Raw genomic sequence first — 15,516 nt, 5'->3', positions numbered from 1 at the left:
GAGAATGAGCAGGAGGAAGAGGACCTGGTCACAGAGGAGAAGGAGGAGGATGTGGCCATGCAGGGGGAAGAAGAGGCGGAAGAGGAGGTAGAGGACCTGGCTATAGACTAGGAGGACCCAGGAACAGAGGAGGACGAGGATGTGCCAATGCAGGGGGATGAAGAAGAGAAGGAGATGGACCTAGCCCTGGAGGAGGAGGAGCAAGAGGACCTGGCCAGAGAGGAGGACGAGAAGGAGGAAAGGAGGAGGAGAACCTGTCCAGGAGGACCTGACCATAGAGGAGGAAGTGGAGGAGGGGAGGACCGGGCCATGGGAATGGAGCATGTCGTCATGGAGAAGAAAGCGGAAGAGGATGACTTGGATGAGGAAGAGGATGAGGAGGGCAAAGCCAAGTCCTCCTCCACCTCCATGGCCAGGTCCCCCTTGCCCAGATGCATAAATAGGGAAGTAATGAGTAGGAGCAAGGAGGGGATCTTACCTCTCTCTATAGCATTGGTGAGAGAGATAATGGAATGGTGACGTCCAGTTCTGGTGTCTGTGTTTTTAAAGGATGGTGTTAAATTGGAGAGGGTGCAGAAAAGAGTCACACAAATGATCTGAGAGCTGGAGAAAATGACCTACAGTGAGAGACTCAAATTGTAGGTGGGTGAAATTTAATGGCCTGGAACATTCAGGAGATCAGATGAGATGATCCAATGGTACCTTCTGGCCTTAAGCTCTATGAAACTCTATGAACCATCGTCTCCCCCCTCCCCCCCCCCGCTCCGATGTGCTTCACCGCACAGAAGGGTGGCTGGACAGCCTGGAATGGCCCTGCTCCAAAGCGGCCCTGGCGGAGAAGACAGCAGTGAGTGAGAGACGGCTGTGGGGACCTGGCGGGAGGGCAGGAGACCTTGGACAAGGAGGGGGCTCCCTTGGCAGGGAAGCAGATCGGTGGCACTGGAGAGGACAGCAAGAGCAGGGATTCCTGGGGCTGAGGACTGGGCAGCAGCCAAGGGAAATTCTGGGCGTAGCGCTGGGGGTAGGTGGGAATCGTGGGATTGGGGGTAAGGCGAGGCTGGCGGTAGAAAGGTAGGGGCAGCTGTGAGAGGCTGGGCCAAGTGGGAAGGAAGGAAGGAATCAGGAGGACAGGGCCCAGCTGTGTTGCCAGAGGATCCTGCTGGCTGTGTCTGGGCAGCCTCTCTGGGAAGTGCCCAGGGGTCAGTAGGGCCTGAATCTGACATTCTCCTTTGGGTCTTACAGGAACTAACTGAGAGCTGCCCCAGGACTCTGGGCCCAGCTCTGTCCTCTCCAGCTCCATGGACCGCACGTGAAACCTCCCGTACCAGAAGCTCCTGCCTGGCTCCCCCAGCTCCGGTGCTGCTCAGTCCAGAGACGCTGCCTCTTCCATGGCCAGGTTCTCCTCCACCTACTGAACAGCCTGCGGTGATGGGTAAGGGAACCCATGGCCACACGGAGACACCATGGGCACGGATGGGGATTGAATCTGGGCCCTTCACCATCACGGGCACAAGCCTGCCAGGCTCCCATTCAGGTAGCCATGGAAGGCTCTGCCTGCAGACACCCCCTCTCCATTCCCACTGCCAGACTCTTGCCTGCGGTGACAACGAAGGAGCAGGAGAACTCCTGGGGGAGAACCCCCGGGCTGCACAGTCGGGTGTCAATATTGAAAGGTGCCTTTTGGCCTCTAAGTGCCTCTTTTACTCGGCTGTTTAGCCATGGGGCATTTTTATCCTTGCAGGTTTGTTTTTTGTTTGCGGTGTACATTTAGTGTGAGCCTCTAGTACAGTGTTTTTAAACAGTCTCCGTGCGCTTGGCTGGCATTTCACCCTGGCATGTTGCTTTTAATTTCCATTTAACGAGCCTGCTCACGTCTGGGCAGTTCCCCTTTCTGAGGTTAAATGCTCCTGTGGTGGGTTTCTTGGGCATTTCCCCCTCCAGGGCTGTGCCATGTGATTCCATCAGGGCTGTGATTGCAGAAAGTAACTACTGCAGCGTGGGGGTTGCACGGTGAGAGCTCACACCGTGCACTCTCCTAAGCAGAGAACGTCTCCAAGGACCGGCACTGCGGTACCGCTCCTTGCCAACACCGCCCAGATCTGCTGCATGTGCCCTGTCAGCCAGCAGGGGGTTGGTCTCTATTGTCACAAACGGGGGATAAAAGGACTCTCCTTATCCATGTGAGGGCATTCAGCCAGTATTCACGGGGCGCTGGATGTCATCCGGCCCCTTGGCAGCTCTGAGCTCAGAAGGACAGTGGGTGAGTGTTTGGGAAAGAATTTCTACTGATTTCCCGTTGGGCTCCATCCAAAGCCAATAACTAGGGCTGTCAATTAATGGCCTTTTGATCGCACTGTTAAACAATAATAGAATACCAGGTTACATGTATTATCAATACTTTTGAATTTTTTTATACTTTCAAATATATTGATTTCAATTACAACACAGAATACAAAAACAACGAGGAGTCCTTGTGTCACCTTAGAGACTAACAAATTTATATGGGCATAAGCTTTCGTGCATGCTTTCATCAGATGCATGGAGTGTAACAGACAGTAGGGAGGTATAAATACACAGCGTATGAAAAGATGGGAGTTGCCTTACCAAGTGCGGGGGGTCAGTGCTAACCAGCCAATTCAATTAAGGTGGAAGTGGGCTAATCTCAACAAGGGGTGGAAGCATCCACCAAGAAGGGGTGGAAAGCATTTTTGTAGTGCTAATGAAGCCAGTGTAAACAAGGTGGCCCATTTAAAACAGTTGACAAGAAAGTGTGAGTATCAGCAGGGGGACATTAGATTTTTAGCACACGGAGCTTATTCCCAAATAAATGTGTTAGTTTCTAAGGTGCCACAAGGACTCCTTGTTTTGCTGATACAAAACGTTTTGCTACCACTCTGAAACCAGATCTTAAGTGGTTTCTCTGCTGGTACCCTGGCTCAGTTGCCTTCAGCTCTAGGTGGCCCTTTAGTGAGCAGGTGCAGTTGGGGTGTGTCTTGGAAGTATCCAGGTTTCTGTCTCTGTAAATTTTGCCTAGAAATCTTCCCAGCACGGGATCATGAGATGTCCACCACTTTTGACTGGGCCAGAAATACTGGGCCTATGAGAACGGATCTACTCTGGATGGTTTCAGCCTGTCCAGTCATGGCTGGAAAGCCAAAGCACAGAGTCTGCAGCATTAAGAGAAAGAACGGGGAATAACATCATCCAAACTCTTCTGATCTTTCCACAGGGCTCCATCCTGCTTCCAGGAGTGGGTGAAGGTTCAGGAGCCTTCATATGTCTCCTCCGCTCTGAGAGCCAATCTTATTTTGTAATACACTGGAGGAATTGAGACATGACAAAGGACAATGGCGAGTGGCAAGGGGGGCAGATGGCAGACTGGGATAGTTGAGTGAAATTCTTCCCCCCCTCCAGGCAATGAGGACCATTTACGAGGTCCTTTTCCTATGGGGATACCGAGAAGCCATCCTGGAAATGTATCCCTAGATGCTCATCCTCTGCATCAGGCAAGTGCAGTATGTGATGGATCTGCACTTGCCAAGGACCCCTGAGCAAATCTGTGGGCCTCTGTCCCAGAACGTGGACAGAGCCACACCAGCAGCACATGGGACCAGGCACCGCAGGATGTCAGTGTCACAGGTAAACAGGAGGAAGAGGACCAGTTCAACTGGTTCTGTAGGCACAGTTAGGGGCCTCCATCTACATGGGAAAAAGAGAGCGCCAGAAGACACCTCAGGTGGTGTAAACTGACACAGCTTTGCTCGCTTATGCCAACTAAGGATCTGGCCCCACATGCCTGCTTGAGTCCTGTTACCTGTCACAGTAAAGAATCAAGTATTCAACCGCATTGAGTGATGACATCAACCATCTTCAGAAGCTACAGTGTCACTAACTGGTTACAAACTCAATGGAACTGCAGTGTCGACAGGGCCCATTGGGCAGGGAAGCACCATGATATCACACTAGATCTATCCTTGGGAGGCTAGCTCCTGCTGTCCATACTGTGTGTGCCAGGGCATGTGCAGATTTGCCATGCTTGGGGCTGATCTCTTTACCTGACACTGGTATTTTTTGTCTTTAGCACATCGGTGGAGGCTGTGAAGACTCTTTTTTCCATGCCTGGAGACTGGAAGGAATTTGCTGGCATCCAGTTACAGCAGAGTTGAGACATGATAGCCTCCGCAATTACTACTCGCAGGGTGTTGGCGTGATTGCAAGGTAGGAGCCCAAAGGTTCCTCTTCATTGGGAATGGGATTTCCATGTGAAATATTCCTCTGTTCCAGGCTGCCATCTCAGCCCAGCAACTAGAGAGGAACTCTCTCTCCCCTTTGATAACCACAAGGGACTTTCTGCTCTATGTTCCAGAGCCATGATCGAGTTTGAGAACCCTCAGCTCCCTGCAGCTTTCAGAGAGGCCGTCAGCATTGTCCAGAGTGAGAAGGAGGAGGAGCAGAGAAATATCGCCATGACTTTCTGCACTGAGGTGAGATTCATTAGTTGACAGGCACAAGTGGGCTTTCTGGAGAGCAGCTCAGGCCAGTAAGCTCTGGGCACATTGTCAGCAGCTCAGCAGCCTTCCAGCCAGCTAGCTCCTCTCCGCACATGGATGGTGGTGGGGCATGGCACAGAGAGGGAGGGAGAGACAGGGTGAGATCGCTCCTGGCTGGATGTGCCTAGGTGGGATCATGTGACAAGAGGAGATGTTTCTCCGGTGCCCCAAGGCCATGCTTCTCTCCTCACCTTTTCCTGGGGTTCTGCTTTTCTTCTGCCCCAGGGGTCGCTCCATGGCACTCAGTGGGGCCTGGAGATTCCCCCTTTCCTGGGGTTTATTTGTGACTTGTGTATTAGTCTAAGTTCTGAACCAACTGAAAGAGCAGCACCTGGCTCCCTACACACCAGAGACTTTGTATGGGAGTAAGTGGCCATTTGGTAAAGATGAGTGTCAGGAACAGACTCCACAGTAAGATCTCTGCTCCTCATCCAGATCTTGATTTGGCTCTTTTCAGTTTCTTCAGAGTGCTTCTATTGCCACGACAGTGACAAAATCAGACCTCCGGGCGCAGTTCATGGAGTAGATCAAAGACACAAATCCCATCATACGCAGGCTCAGTCTACGGGGCCTTGGCAGTGTGTGCTTCAGCCAGAAAAAGTGAGAGGCATGGATTGTCCGGGGACCAAGGAAGCCGATGTCTATCGAATAGCTCAGAAATGAGTGAGATCCCCACACAAGCCTTGCTGTGGAGTTAGAAACTCTGTGACTCCTTCACTCCCTCTGCAGCTGGCTGACCCAAGCCTGTTTTCCCACCTGGAGCTGACCCCTGTAGCCAGGTCCCATCTGCTTCAGTTGGGTGGCAGGACTCTATTCAGGTTCTCTGCTGGTTCATTTCTGCAGGAGTTACAATCTCTTCACATTTTTAAATTTTTCTCCTGCCTCTGTGTCCTGCCTGTGCGGACTCTGCTCCGTTGCCTGTGCGGTCGGCACATCGGCTGTGTACCCGCTGCTGCTGTCTGCGGCCCCGCTGCACTGCAGGCGCTGTGGAGTTAGAAACGCTGTGACTCCTTCGCTCCCTCTGCAGCTGGCTGACCCAAGCCTGAGAGGGTCGGTTGTTTTCCACCTGGAGCTGACCCCTGTAGCCAGGTCCCATCTGCTTCGGTTGGGTGGCAGGACTCTATTCCAGGTTCTCTGCTGGTTCATTTCTGCAGGAGTTACAATCTCTTCACATTTTTAAATTTTTCTCCACAACTGTCAGACCTGCAAACTTTTGTTTTTGAAAATGAAAGCTGAGGTTCTGGAGAACACAATAGTAACTCCAGAGAGGTGCTACTGTGGTGCATGGGCTCATACTGGCTGTTGCCATGCCTGGCTCTATGCTTTGGCTTCCCTGGACTAGTCGCTGTGGGAGAACATTTCATTTGTATATTGTGCATTTCTTCCTTCTTTCTTCCTAGATGCAGAACAAGAGCCTGTCATAAACAGATAGTTAAGGGTTCAGGTCCCTTTTACCTGTAAAGGGTTAACATGCAGTACCTGATGACCACCTGACCAGAGGACCAATCAGAGACAAGATTTTTCAAATCTCTGTGGAGGAAGCCTTTGTCTGTGTTCTTTGTTAGAGCTCTCTTTGGATCTAAGAGAGGTCAGTCATGTCTCAAGTTCTCCTGGAGTAGTTTCTACTATTTAATAGTGAGTATTAATTAGAAAGGCGAATTAGTCTTATAATTTGATTTCTACATTTGCAATTGTGTGTTTGCTAAAGGAAATTCTTTATTCCTGTTTGCTGATATTGCTTTTACTGAGAAAGGGGAGGAATTCTCTCCAGAGATTGATAAGTTTAGAACCTGTATTGTTCTATCTTGGATTACAGAGACAAGTTACTTTCTTTTTATTTTTTAATAAAGTCTTTTCTTTTTAAAACTTGGTTAATTCCTCCTCTTGTGGAGATTCAAGGGAAGTGTAGGGGGTAAGAGTGAGTTCCTCCTACGGGTGATTCACAAAGTTGAATCGGTGTGTCTCTCTCCAGAGTGGCTAGGAGAGAGGGAGGGGGGAAGTGGGCTGCTTCCCTGTGTGTAGATTCAAGGAGTTTGGATCAAGGTATCTCTCTCTCCGGAGCAGGCTGGAGAGGGGGAAGCGGGGAGGGGAACTGGCTGTTTCTCTCTCTCTGGTGAGATTCAAGGGGTTTGAATCTGGGTTCCCCAGGGGAAGCTTGGGGGACAGGCAGTGTGTCAGACACTTTAACCTGACTGGTGGCAGCGAGAAGGAGACCTACCCTAGGATTTTAGGGTGGGGGGATACATGCAGGTCCCACATTGGATCCCAACAGCTCCAAGTGGGGGTGAGACCTATGACAGAGCCACATCCCCAAATTCCTGTTCCACGCCTTAGAGTACCTGGAAAGCTCACAGACAACAATCAGACATTCTGCAGCCCTGTTCATTGGTAATCAGAGCAACTTCACTTGAGCTTTTGACTTGCTTCCTTCAAAGCCCTTTTCTAGACTGCTGCTCTGTTCCCTCCGACAGCACCAGAATCTTAACACTGTGTGTGCGTGTGTGAAGGGAGCAACTTAGCTGTATGACTGCACCAATGTCCCCTGCCCACAACTACATTTTGGCTGCACCTAGGGAAGCCAGCATGATGTAATTCAAGCTTCTTTGGAAATCAGCCTCTCAGTATCTTCTGGGCCCCTGATGTTTTATCTAATGTGCTTTGTGAACAGATGTAAGGAATGTATTTAATTTCCCAAGGGCTGTCTTGGGGCAATGGCTGCATCTTTAGCAGTTTTCAGCGAAGGATTTGAAAAGTAATGAGATCCATGGTATGTCTAGGGCGTGTCTGCACTACGAAATTCAGTGGATTTTATAGAAGTTGAGCTTTAGCAACCAATTTTATACAGTCAATCATGCTTGTCCCCACTAAGCGCATTAGGTTGGTGCAGTGCGTCCTCAGTACCCTGGCTAGTATTGACTCATGGAGTGGTGCACAGAGGTTGCTATCCCACAGTCCCGCTGCCCATTGGAATTCTGCGTTAAGCTCCCAATGCCTGATGAGGCAAAAACATCGTTGTGTGTGGTTTTGGGTACATGCTGTCAGTCTCCCCTCCCTCCCTCTTTGAAAGCAACAGCAAACAATCATTTCGCACCTTTTTTCCTGGGTTATCTGTGCAGATGCCATGGCAGATACCATGGAGCCCGCTCCACTGCACACGGCTTTTGTGAGCATTGTAACCACCTCGCGCATTATCCTGCAGTATGTGCAGAGCCTAGCTAGGAGCCACCAGCATAAGGAAGATTGTGAGGAGGACATGGACACAGATGTTCCTGAAAGCACAGGATGTGGCGATTGGGATATCATGGCGGCATTGGGGCATATTGATACAGTGGAACACCGATTCTAGGTCTTGCAAACAAGCACAGACTGCTTGGACTGCATAGTGTTGCAGGTATGGGATGATTCCCATTGGCTGCGAAACTTTCGCATGTGTAAGGCCACTTTCATGGAACTTTGTGAGTTGCTTTTTCCACCCTGAAGTGCAGGAATACCAAGATGAGACCTGCTCTGACAGTTGAGAAGCGAGTGGCGATATCCCTGTGGAAGCTTGCAACACCTGTCTGCTACCGGTCAGTCGGGAATCAATTTGCTCTGTTCCCTCCGACAGCACCAGAATCTTAAAAGTGTGTGTGTGTGTGTGTGTGTGTGTGTGTGTGTGTGTAAAACTACCGTGGGGGCTGCTGTGATCCAAGTAGCCAAGGCAATCAATAACCTTCTGTTAACAAGGGAAGTGACTCTTGGAAATGTGCAGGTCATAGTAGATGGCTTTGCTTCAGTGGGGTTCCCTAACTGTGATGGGGCGACAGAGGGAACACGTATCCCTATCTTGGCACCAGGCCACCTTGCCAAAGTACATAAACCACAAGGGGTACTTCTCTATGGTGTTGCAAGCACTAGTGGGTCACAAGGGCCATTTCACCGATATCAACGTGGGACGGTCGGGAAGGTGCATGATGCTCACATCTTTTGGAACTCCGTGCTGTTAGAAAACTGCAAGAAGGGACTTTCTTCCCAGATCAGAAAATTACCATTGGGGATGTTGAAATGCCAATAGTTATCCTTGGGGACCCAGCCTACCGCTTGCTCCCATGGCTCATGAAGCCGTACATAGGCAGCCTGGACAGTAGTAAGGAGCAGTTCAACTGTAGCCTGAGCAAGTACAGAATGGTGGTAGAATGTGCCTTTGGACGTTTAAAGGGGCACTGACGTTGTTTGCTGGGTAGGTTAGACCTCAGCGAAAGCAATATTCCTGTTATTGCTGCTTGCTGTGTGCTCCATAATATCTGTGAGAGTAAGGGGGAGATGTTTATGGCAGGGTGGGAGGTTAAGGCAAATCTCCTGGCGGCCAATTTTGAACAGCCAGACACCAGGGCAATTAGAAAAGCACACCAAGGCATGCTATGCATCAGAGAGGCTTTGAAAACCAGTTTCATGACTGACCAGGCTACGGTGTGACAGTTGTGTGTGTTTGTCCTTGATGTGAAGCTGCCTCCTTTGGTGAATGTGCTTCCCTGTAAGCCAATCCCCCTCCCCCTCTTCGACCACAGCTGGCACAGGAAATAAAGTCTCTATTGTTCTGAATCCATTCATTCTTTATTCATTTAAAAAAAAAAAGATCTCTGACAACGCTGACTAGTAAAAGGTAGCCTAGTCGGGTGGGATAGGAGGGTAGGACAAGGTCACAGTGCTTATTGTAGCCACAGTATAAATCAAGGCTGTTTGAATGACAGCCTTCTGTTGCTTGGGCCATCCCCTGGAGTTGAGCAGCTTGGTGCCCGGAGCCTCCCCACCCCTGTGTTCTTGGGCATCTGGGTGAGGAGGATCTGGAACTTGGCAAGGAGGGCAATGGATGCAGCAGGGTTCTGAAGTCTAGTTGCCTGTCCTGCAGCTCCACCAGACGCCTCATCATGTCCGTTTGCTCCGCATTAGCCTCAGCATCTCCTCCTGCGTGTTCGATAACGCTCACTGTATGCTTTCCTGGCCTTTGCCACTGAATGCCTCCATGCATTCAGCTGTGTCCTATCAGTGCGGGAGAACTGTGTGAGCTCTGAAAATGTCATCACTAGTGCGTTTTTTTCCGCCTTCTAATCTGCGATAACCTCAGGGATGAAGTTGATACAGGAGCATAGAAACATTTGGAGCTGCAGGGTGGGGAAAGGGAGAGTAGAATTTAAGAAGATACATTTCTGAGAACAAAGAGACTCTTTCACAGTGAATCAAGCAATTCACAGCAGACAGCATATGTGTTTTAGGTACAAGGTCGCACTTTGTCTTTTATATTGAGTGCCTGCCGGTATGGTGACACATCACACACAGCTGGGCAACAGAATTCGGTTTCCAGGCAGCCATGGTAAGCCAAAGGGTACGCAGGGTTGGCTTCTTCCACGTTCATGACATGTGGGAATGGTTTCAAACTGCAGTACCCTCCTTTCCCATAGCAACCAATGCCGGTTGGGTTTGCTGTTTAAAAGGAGGGGCTGTGGTTTTGGGGTAAATGTGCAGCACACCCCTCCCCCCGATCCCCTGCATGAATATTCTCCAGGATGATCCCTTTTAGCCAAGTGCAAACAGCCCAGCATGACTGGGGTCTAATGTGCTGGGGATCACCAAACAGAGGGGATTACTGTTCCCTTACCAAAATTCCCCTATTTCAACCAGGTGACCATGAATGATATCACTCTCCTGAGGCTGACACAGAAAGATAAAGACTGAATGTTGCATGAATGTGACCAAAACCCAGGACCATTCGCTGCCATGCTTTGTGCTGCAATGATTCCAGACTACTTGCTACTGGCTTGATGTGGTAAAGTGACCTACCGTGGAGGACGAAATAAGGCAGTCCTCCCCAGAAACCTTCATAAAGGCTTTCAGAGTACCTCCAGGAGAGCTTCGTGGAGATATTCCTGGAGGATTTCCGCTCCATCCCCAGACATGTTAAAGACTTTTCCAATAGCTTTACTGGCTGTGAATGCATCCCAATTGTTCAGGGCAAATCAAACATTAAACACAGTTGCTTTTAATCACTGTAGTGTAGTTAGGTGGTGCCTTCTCCGCCTTCAGGGTCCGGGAACAATTCGCCCTGGGAGGGTATTGGCTCCAGGGTGAGGAAAGGTTCTGGCTGCTGCGGAGAATGGATTCTCCACTTGCCTGCTGGGCATTCTCCTCCTCCTCCTCTTCCTCATCCACAAAATCCTCTTCCGTGTCGCACTGAGGCTGCCACCTTGCAGGTGTCCACAAACAGTGGTGGGTAGAGTAAGGACCCCCAGAATGGCATGCAGCTGATCATAGAAGCGGCATGTCTGTGGCTCTGACCAGGTGACCATTTGCCTCCTTTGTCTTTTTGTAGGCTTGCCTGAGCTCCTAAATTTTCATATGGAACTGCTGTGTCCCCCTGGTGTGGACTCTTTCCACCATGCCCTGTGTGATTTTGGCATATATATCAACATTTCTTCTGCTTGATCAGAGTTCTGCCTGCACAGATTCTTCTCCCCATACAACAATCAGATCCAGTGTCTCCCGTTTGCTTCACACTGGAGCTCGTTTGTGATTCTGGGACTGCATGGTCACCTGTTCTGCTGAGCTCGCCATGCTGACCAAACAGGAAATGAAATTCAAAAGTTTTGGTGCTTTTCCTGTGTACCTGTCTAGTGCATCAGGTTGAAAGTGCTCTCCAGAACAGTCACACTGGAGCACTCTGGGATAGCTCCTGGAGGCCAATACCATCAAATTGCACAGTACTGAATCTACAGTACTGCAGATTCAACCAGGAAGCTTGATTTTTGCTACTTCCCTCATCAGGGAGGAGTACAGTGGTTGATTTTAAGAGTCCTTTAGGTGGTCAGAATGGGGTTGGTTGTGTAGACACATTACTTATAAAATCGACCTAACGTGGCTAAATTTGACCTAACCTTGTATTTTAGAGCAGGCCTAGGAAAGACTATCCACCATTACTGCGATTTGTTGTCTGAAACAGTGAATGAAGATGGCATCTCCCGCCTGTATGAAGGTAAGGAAATACCTCTGTGTGTTAGTGCCTCTGTGGGAAGTACAGAGGTGCAGCACAGAACCTGAAAACAGTTTGAATGTGTCCCTCTCTGTCTAAGGACAGAGTTTAAGGAAGAAGGATGGTCACGTGAGCTTTCATCGAGGTGCCACAATATGTGTGCAGGAGCAGGGAATTCCATCTCTAGCTCCTAGAATAGAGCTGTGTGGGAGACTGTTGTCATAAAGGTCAGGAATGTCTCTAAAGGAAGGCCTGACAGAATTGAAAAGGGCTGTGGTTATTATTAAGGGTGGTGGTGGTGATGATGATGATGACGAATACCCTCTGTAGGGAAAGATTCATCACCTGCCCTCCTGTAATGGCGTCTTTGCAGGCCAAGGAACTTCACTCCGAGATTGGTTATCAGCTCATAGGAAAACCCATGAGTGCACATGGGAAACACTTTTCCCTGTGAACTCTTAAGGAATGAAGGCACAGGGCCACAAAGGATTTCAATAGACATTAGGAGCCTAAATCCCTTTGTGGATCTCAGCCTAAATGTCTGATGGTTTAACACCTCTGCTGCTGTCAATTTCCTATTCCACCAAAAGAACAAGTGCCCCCAACTGTCTGTGTGTATGGGTGTGCATGTGTATGCCGGCGGAGAGGGAACTTATGCAAAAATGGAGGCTCCTCTCTCTCCAGGGCTATTTTGGGAGTAGCTGAGTTGTTGTTTCTGTGCCCCCAGACTCTTGGGTAGCTAATAGCATGTGGCAATGGCCATCTGAAGGGGAGGTTTCCTAGGCACCAGTTACATCAGCACCATGGGGCTTCCAACCCGTTTCCTCTTTGTTTCAGCTTTTCAAGAAGTGCCTTTGAAATCTGACAGGACCAGAAGGTACATCCTCAATAGACATTACAAATGGTTGCAGAAACTTGGAAATCTCGTGTCAGGTTCTGCATTCGACTAGGGAACCAGGACCAACACAGAAGACCTCTTCATCCTGCTATGGTATGTACAGCAGATGCTTATCAACACTTTGGAACCTGGGCTGAACAGTGAGATGTATATTGGCAGATGACACAAAATTATGTAGGTTACTCGGCCCTAGAAGACTTTGAAGAAGTTCAAAGGGATCTGTGATGGGTTGGGTCACAGAGATCCCCTTGGGACTGTCACCTGATGTGCTGAAATTATCTCTGAGCCCGTTTTCCCTGCCAGCCTGGGCCCCCCAGAACCCCATCTTGTGACCAGACATGCTAGCCTGCCCAACACAGACCCAGGGTCTGGTCCACACCCCCAAAGCTGTAGACTTCACTGAAAACAGCTCAGCAAGTTACCTGTCTTCAGCATCCCAGACACCCAGCTCCCAATGGGATCCAAACCTCAAATAAATCTGTTTTACTCTGTATAATGCTTATACAGGGTATATTTGTAAATTGTTCACCCTCCATAACACTGATAGAGAGAGATGAACAGCTGTTTGCCCCCTCCCCCCCCCACCCCAGGTATTAATCGCATACTCTGGGTTTATTAATAAACAAAAGTGATTTTATTTAGTATAAAAGTAGGATTTAAGTGGTTTCAAGTAATAACAGACAGAACAAAGTAAGCCACAAAAGCAAAATAAAGCCAAAACACTCAAGTCTAAGCCTAATATATTCAGAAACTGGTTACAGGTAATGCTGAATAGAGGGGAATGATCACATCCCTCGATCTGCTGGCAATGCTCCTATTTAGACAGCCCAAAATGCCATTAGCCTTCTTGGCAACACTGTAGACTCATATCCAACTTCTCATCCACTGTAACCCTAGGTCCTTTTCTGCAGAACTGCTGCCTAGCCACTCAACAGGTGCACTTCTGAACTGTGGGTCTGCACTGACCAGGGACAACAACTATGAGGTGGGATGTTAAGGGTGGGGTATACTACAGGAACTTTGGAGTTGGACTCAAGAACCTGAAGCAAAAGACACTGCCCAGCGTACACTGGGAAGGGTGTTTTGCTCGTGCTTTTATGTCTATGGATACCGCTTGACTGTTTTCTCAGATTACTGCTAGGTTACTTTTATTAAAGAAACTCTACCTCGGACTCTGTGCTTGCGAGAGGGGAAGAATTGCCTCTTAGAGGCATCCAGGCGTTACAGTGAAATTTCCCCAGGTTCCCGGGTGGGGGCTTGAGCCGGTTCTGGTTGCATTGTTGAAAAGGAACCCCCTAGGTGTTGAACCTGCCCTTCTCGCTGCCCACTTCAACTGGCAGAAGGGTTACAGACTGAACAGAACAGAACATGGGGGAGCAGCAACACCCGGCTGCTAACAGGGCAGTTGGCCAGACCTTGACTGACCAGGTTAAACTCCCAACTGCTCATTAAATACTGATATAAAATCCTCTGCAGACTGTGCCCCATTTCCCCCAAATTATCAAATAATGAACCCAACGCAGGTCTCTCAAGCACCAACTGTGAATCACCTGCCCCTCCCCTACTGCTCCCCCCCAGCTGAACAAGGGACCTTCTAACTCTATCCCTGTTCCTGCCCCCTCTTAACATGCCATTGCCCAGCACTCCCCACTGTCCATGTCAATGGCAAAATCTGAGGAGGTTTTATGTTAATATTTAATAATTAGATGGAGAAATGTAAAATCTAAGGCCCGGGCAGTTGTGTCCCTCCAAAACAGGGAGGAGTTGCTGTTGTTCTAATGACTGGGGGGTACCCAAAGGGATTTCACCGCAATCTGTCATCATTAGGAAGAAAATGGAGCAAAGTCTGAATATTTGATAACAGGAGAGAAGTGTGGCAAGATCTCTTGGGGAAGGAGCATCAATATTCAACAATCAGACAGTAAAAGGCAAAATCTGAGGGGAAATCAAATCAAAATTAATTAAATAACTGGAAAGTGCTGATTCCCCTGGCCCTGCCTTTGACACAGGCAGCAGGGAGCCCTGGGGGACAGGGACACTGCATGAACAGGGGCAGGGAGGGGGATGGAGCCAGAAGGTCCCATGGCAGTTGGGGGCAGCAGTGGAGGAGGGTCAGCAGCTGGGACTGGGCAAACTGGGACCGGGCAGTCTCAGTGGGGACGTGGCTCGTCCCTTCCTCCAGTGACCCAGCCGTGCCCGTCGCTGGCACAGAACAGCCCCACGTTCCCACCCTGCCGGGGTTTTGTCTGAGCACTGGAAATGACCCCCACCTCCCAGGGCCATTTGTCCTGAGCTTGTGGTGACAGAGGAGGGAATGTGAGGGCCGGGGCAGGAGTCTGTGGCCACACTGGGTCCTGCCCAGGCAGAACAGGGGCAGTGAAGCAGAGAGCAGCCCCTTGGGGTGGGGTGGGCCTTAACCCCCTTCTCAACCCCATATGGGGCAGTGAAACAGCTTGTCAGGGACTGGCCAGCTCTGCCTTAGCAGCCAGGGGGAGGCTCCTGGCTCTGATGTTCATTAACTATGGGGCGAGTCACATTCTTCAGCAACATGTCGGTTTTATTGGGTGTAACAGGAGAAACAATTTGAATCAGAGACGTGAGGAAAGTTGGTCACTGGGGTTGACCCCGTCCCCCTGCAACACCCTGACATGGAGAATGACGCAGGGCAACAGCTTCCCTCCAAAAAAGGAGAAGTTGCTGCACTTAAAACATGTGAGGGAAAAATCCCAACCGGAGAGGAGTTTCTGTCAGTAACTGGTAATGACGTGGGAAAGAGCAAACCCGGAGATTTGACCTGTGTTCAGTCATGAGTGAGATGTACAGGGGGAAACAATCTGATGCTCAAAACTGAGGCGAAAGTTGGTCCTTTGGGGGTTTAGCTCCCCTCCCCCGCACTGGGGTAATGACTCGGGGCAGCAGTTTCCCTCCAGAACAAGACGTGGCAGCAGACAGGGACTGGGGAGCCCAGAGCAGCAGAGGATTTTCCATCAGTATTTGAGAGTTACACAGAACGTGACACAATCGGAGGAGATTTTATATCAGTCGCCAGTAACGAGAGAGACAGG

The 15,516-nt window shown here is 49.7% G+C and overlaps 1 protein-coding gene and 2 long non-coding RNA genes across 3 annotated transcripts; all 3 read left to right on the top strand.

Annotated features, from left to right (window-relative positions):
- Positions 1-300: 300 nt before the first annotated feature.
- Positions 301-4,177, top strand: LOC120392833. Its single transcript, XM_039517517.1, has 3 exons — positions 301-847; positions 1,243-1,673; positions 4,082-4,177. Exons 1-3 carry the CDS (start codon positions 731-733, stop codon positions 4,164-4,166), a joined length of 633 nt encoding a protein of 210 aa, XP_039373451.1. The 5' UTR covers positions 301-730; the 3' UTR covers positions 4,167-4,177.
- On the top strand, positions 4,177-5,128 carry LOC120392834. The gene is made up of 3 exons (XR_005591804.1): positions 4,177-4,218; positions 4,367-4,484; positions 5,008-5,128. It is a non-coding gene; the product is annotated as an uncharacterized LOC120392834 (long non-coding RNA).
- A 1,023-nt stretch (positions 5,129-6,151) lies between these two features.
- Positions 6,152-14,435, top strand: LOC120392832. The gene is made up of 4 exons (XR_005591803.1): positions 6,152-6,185; positions 11,471-11,556; positions 12,391-12,544; positions 13,349-14,435. It is a non-coding gene; the product is annotated as an uncharacterized LOC120392832 (long non-coding RNA).
- The last annotated feature ends 1,081 nt before the right edge of the window (positions 14,436-15,516 follow it).

This window comes from Mauremys reevesii, unplaced genomic scaffold, assembly GCF_016161935.1.
Source record: "Mauremys reevesii isolate NIE-2019 unplaced genomic scaffold, ASM1616193v1 Contig119, whole genome shotgun sequence".
NCBI lineage: Eukaryota > Metazoa > Chordata > Testudines > Geoemydidae > Mauremys > Mauremys reevesii.
This window is presented reverse-complemented; position numbering and strand designations above follow the sequence as displayed.

Excerpts from the sequence above, each read along its gene's own strand:
- LOC120392833 (XM_039517517.1), top strand. The coding sequence starts at position 731 with ATGAACCATCGTCTCCCCCCTCCCCCCCCCCGCTCCGATGTGCTTCAC. Across the intron at positions 848-1,242 it reads CCCTGGCGGAGAAGACAGCA|GAACTAACTGAGAGCTGCCC; the intron begins GTGAGTGAGAGA and ends TGGGTCTTACAG. Across the intron at positions 1,674-4,081 it reads TCGGGTGTCAATATTGAAAG|CACATCGGTGGAGGCTGTGA; the intron begins GTGCCTTTTGGC and ends TTTTGTCTTTAG.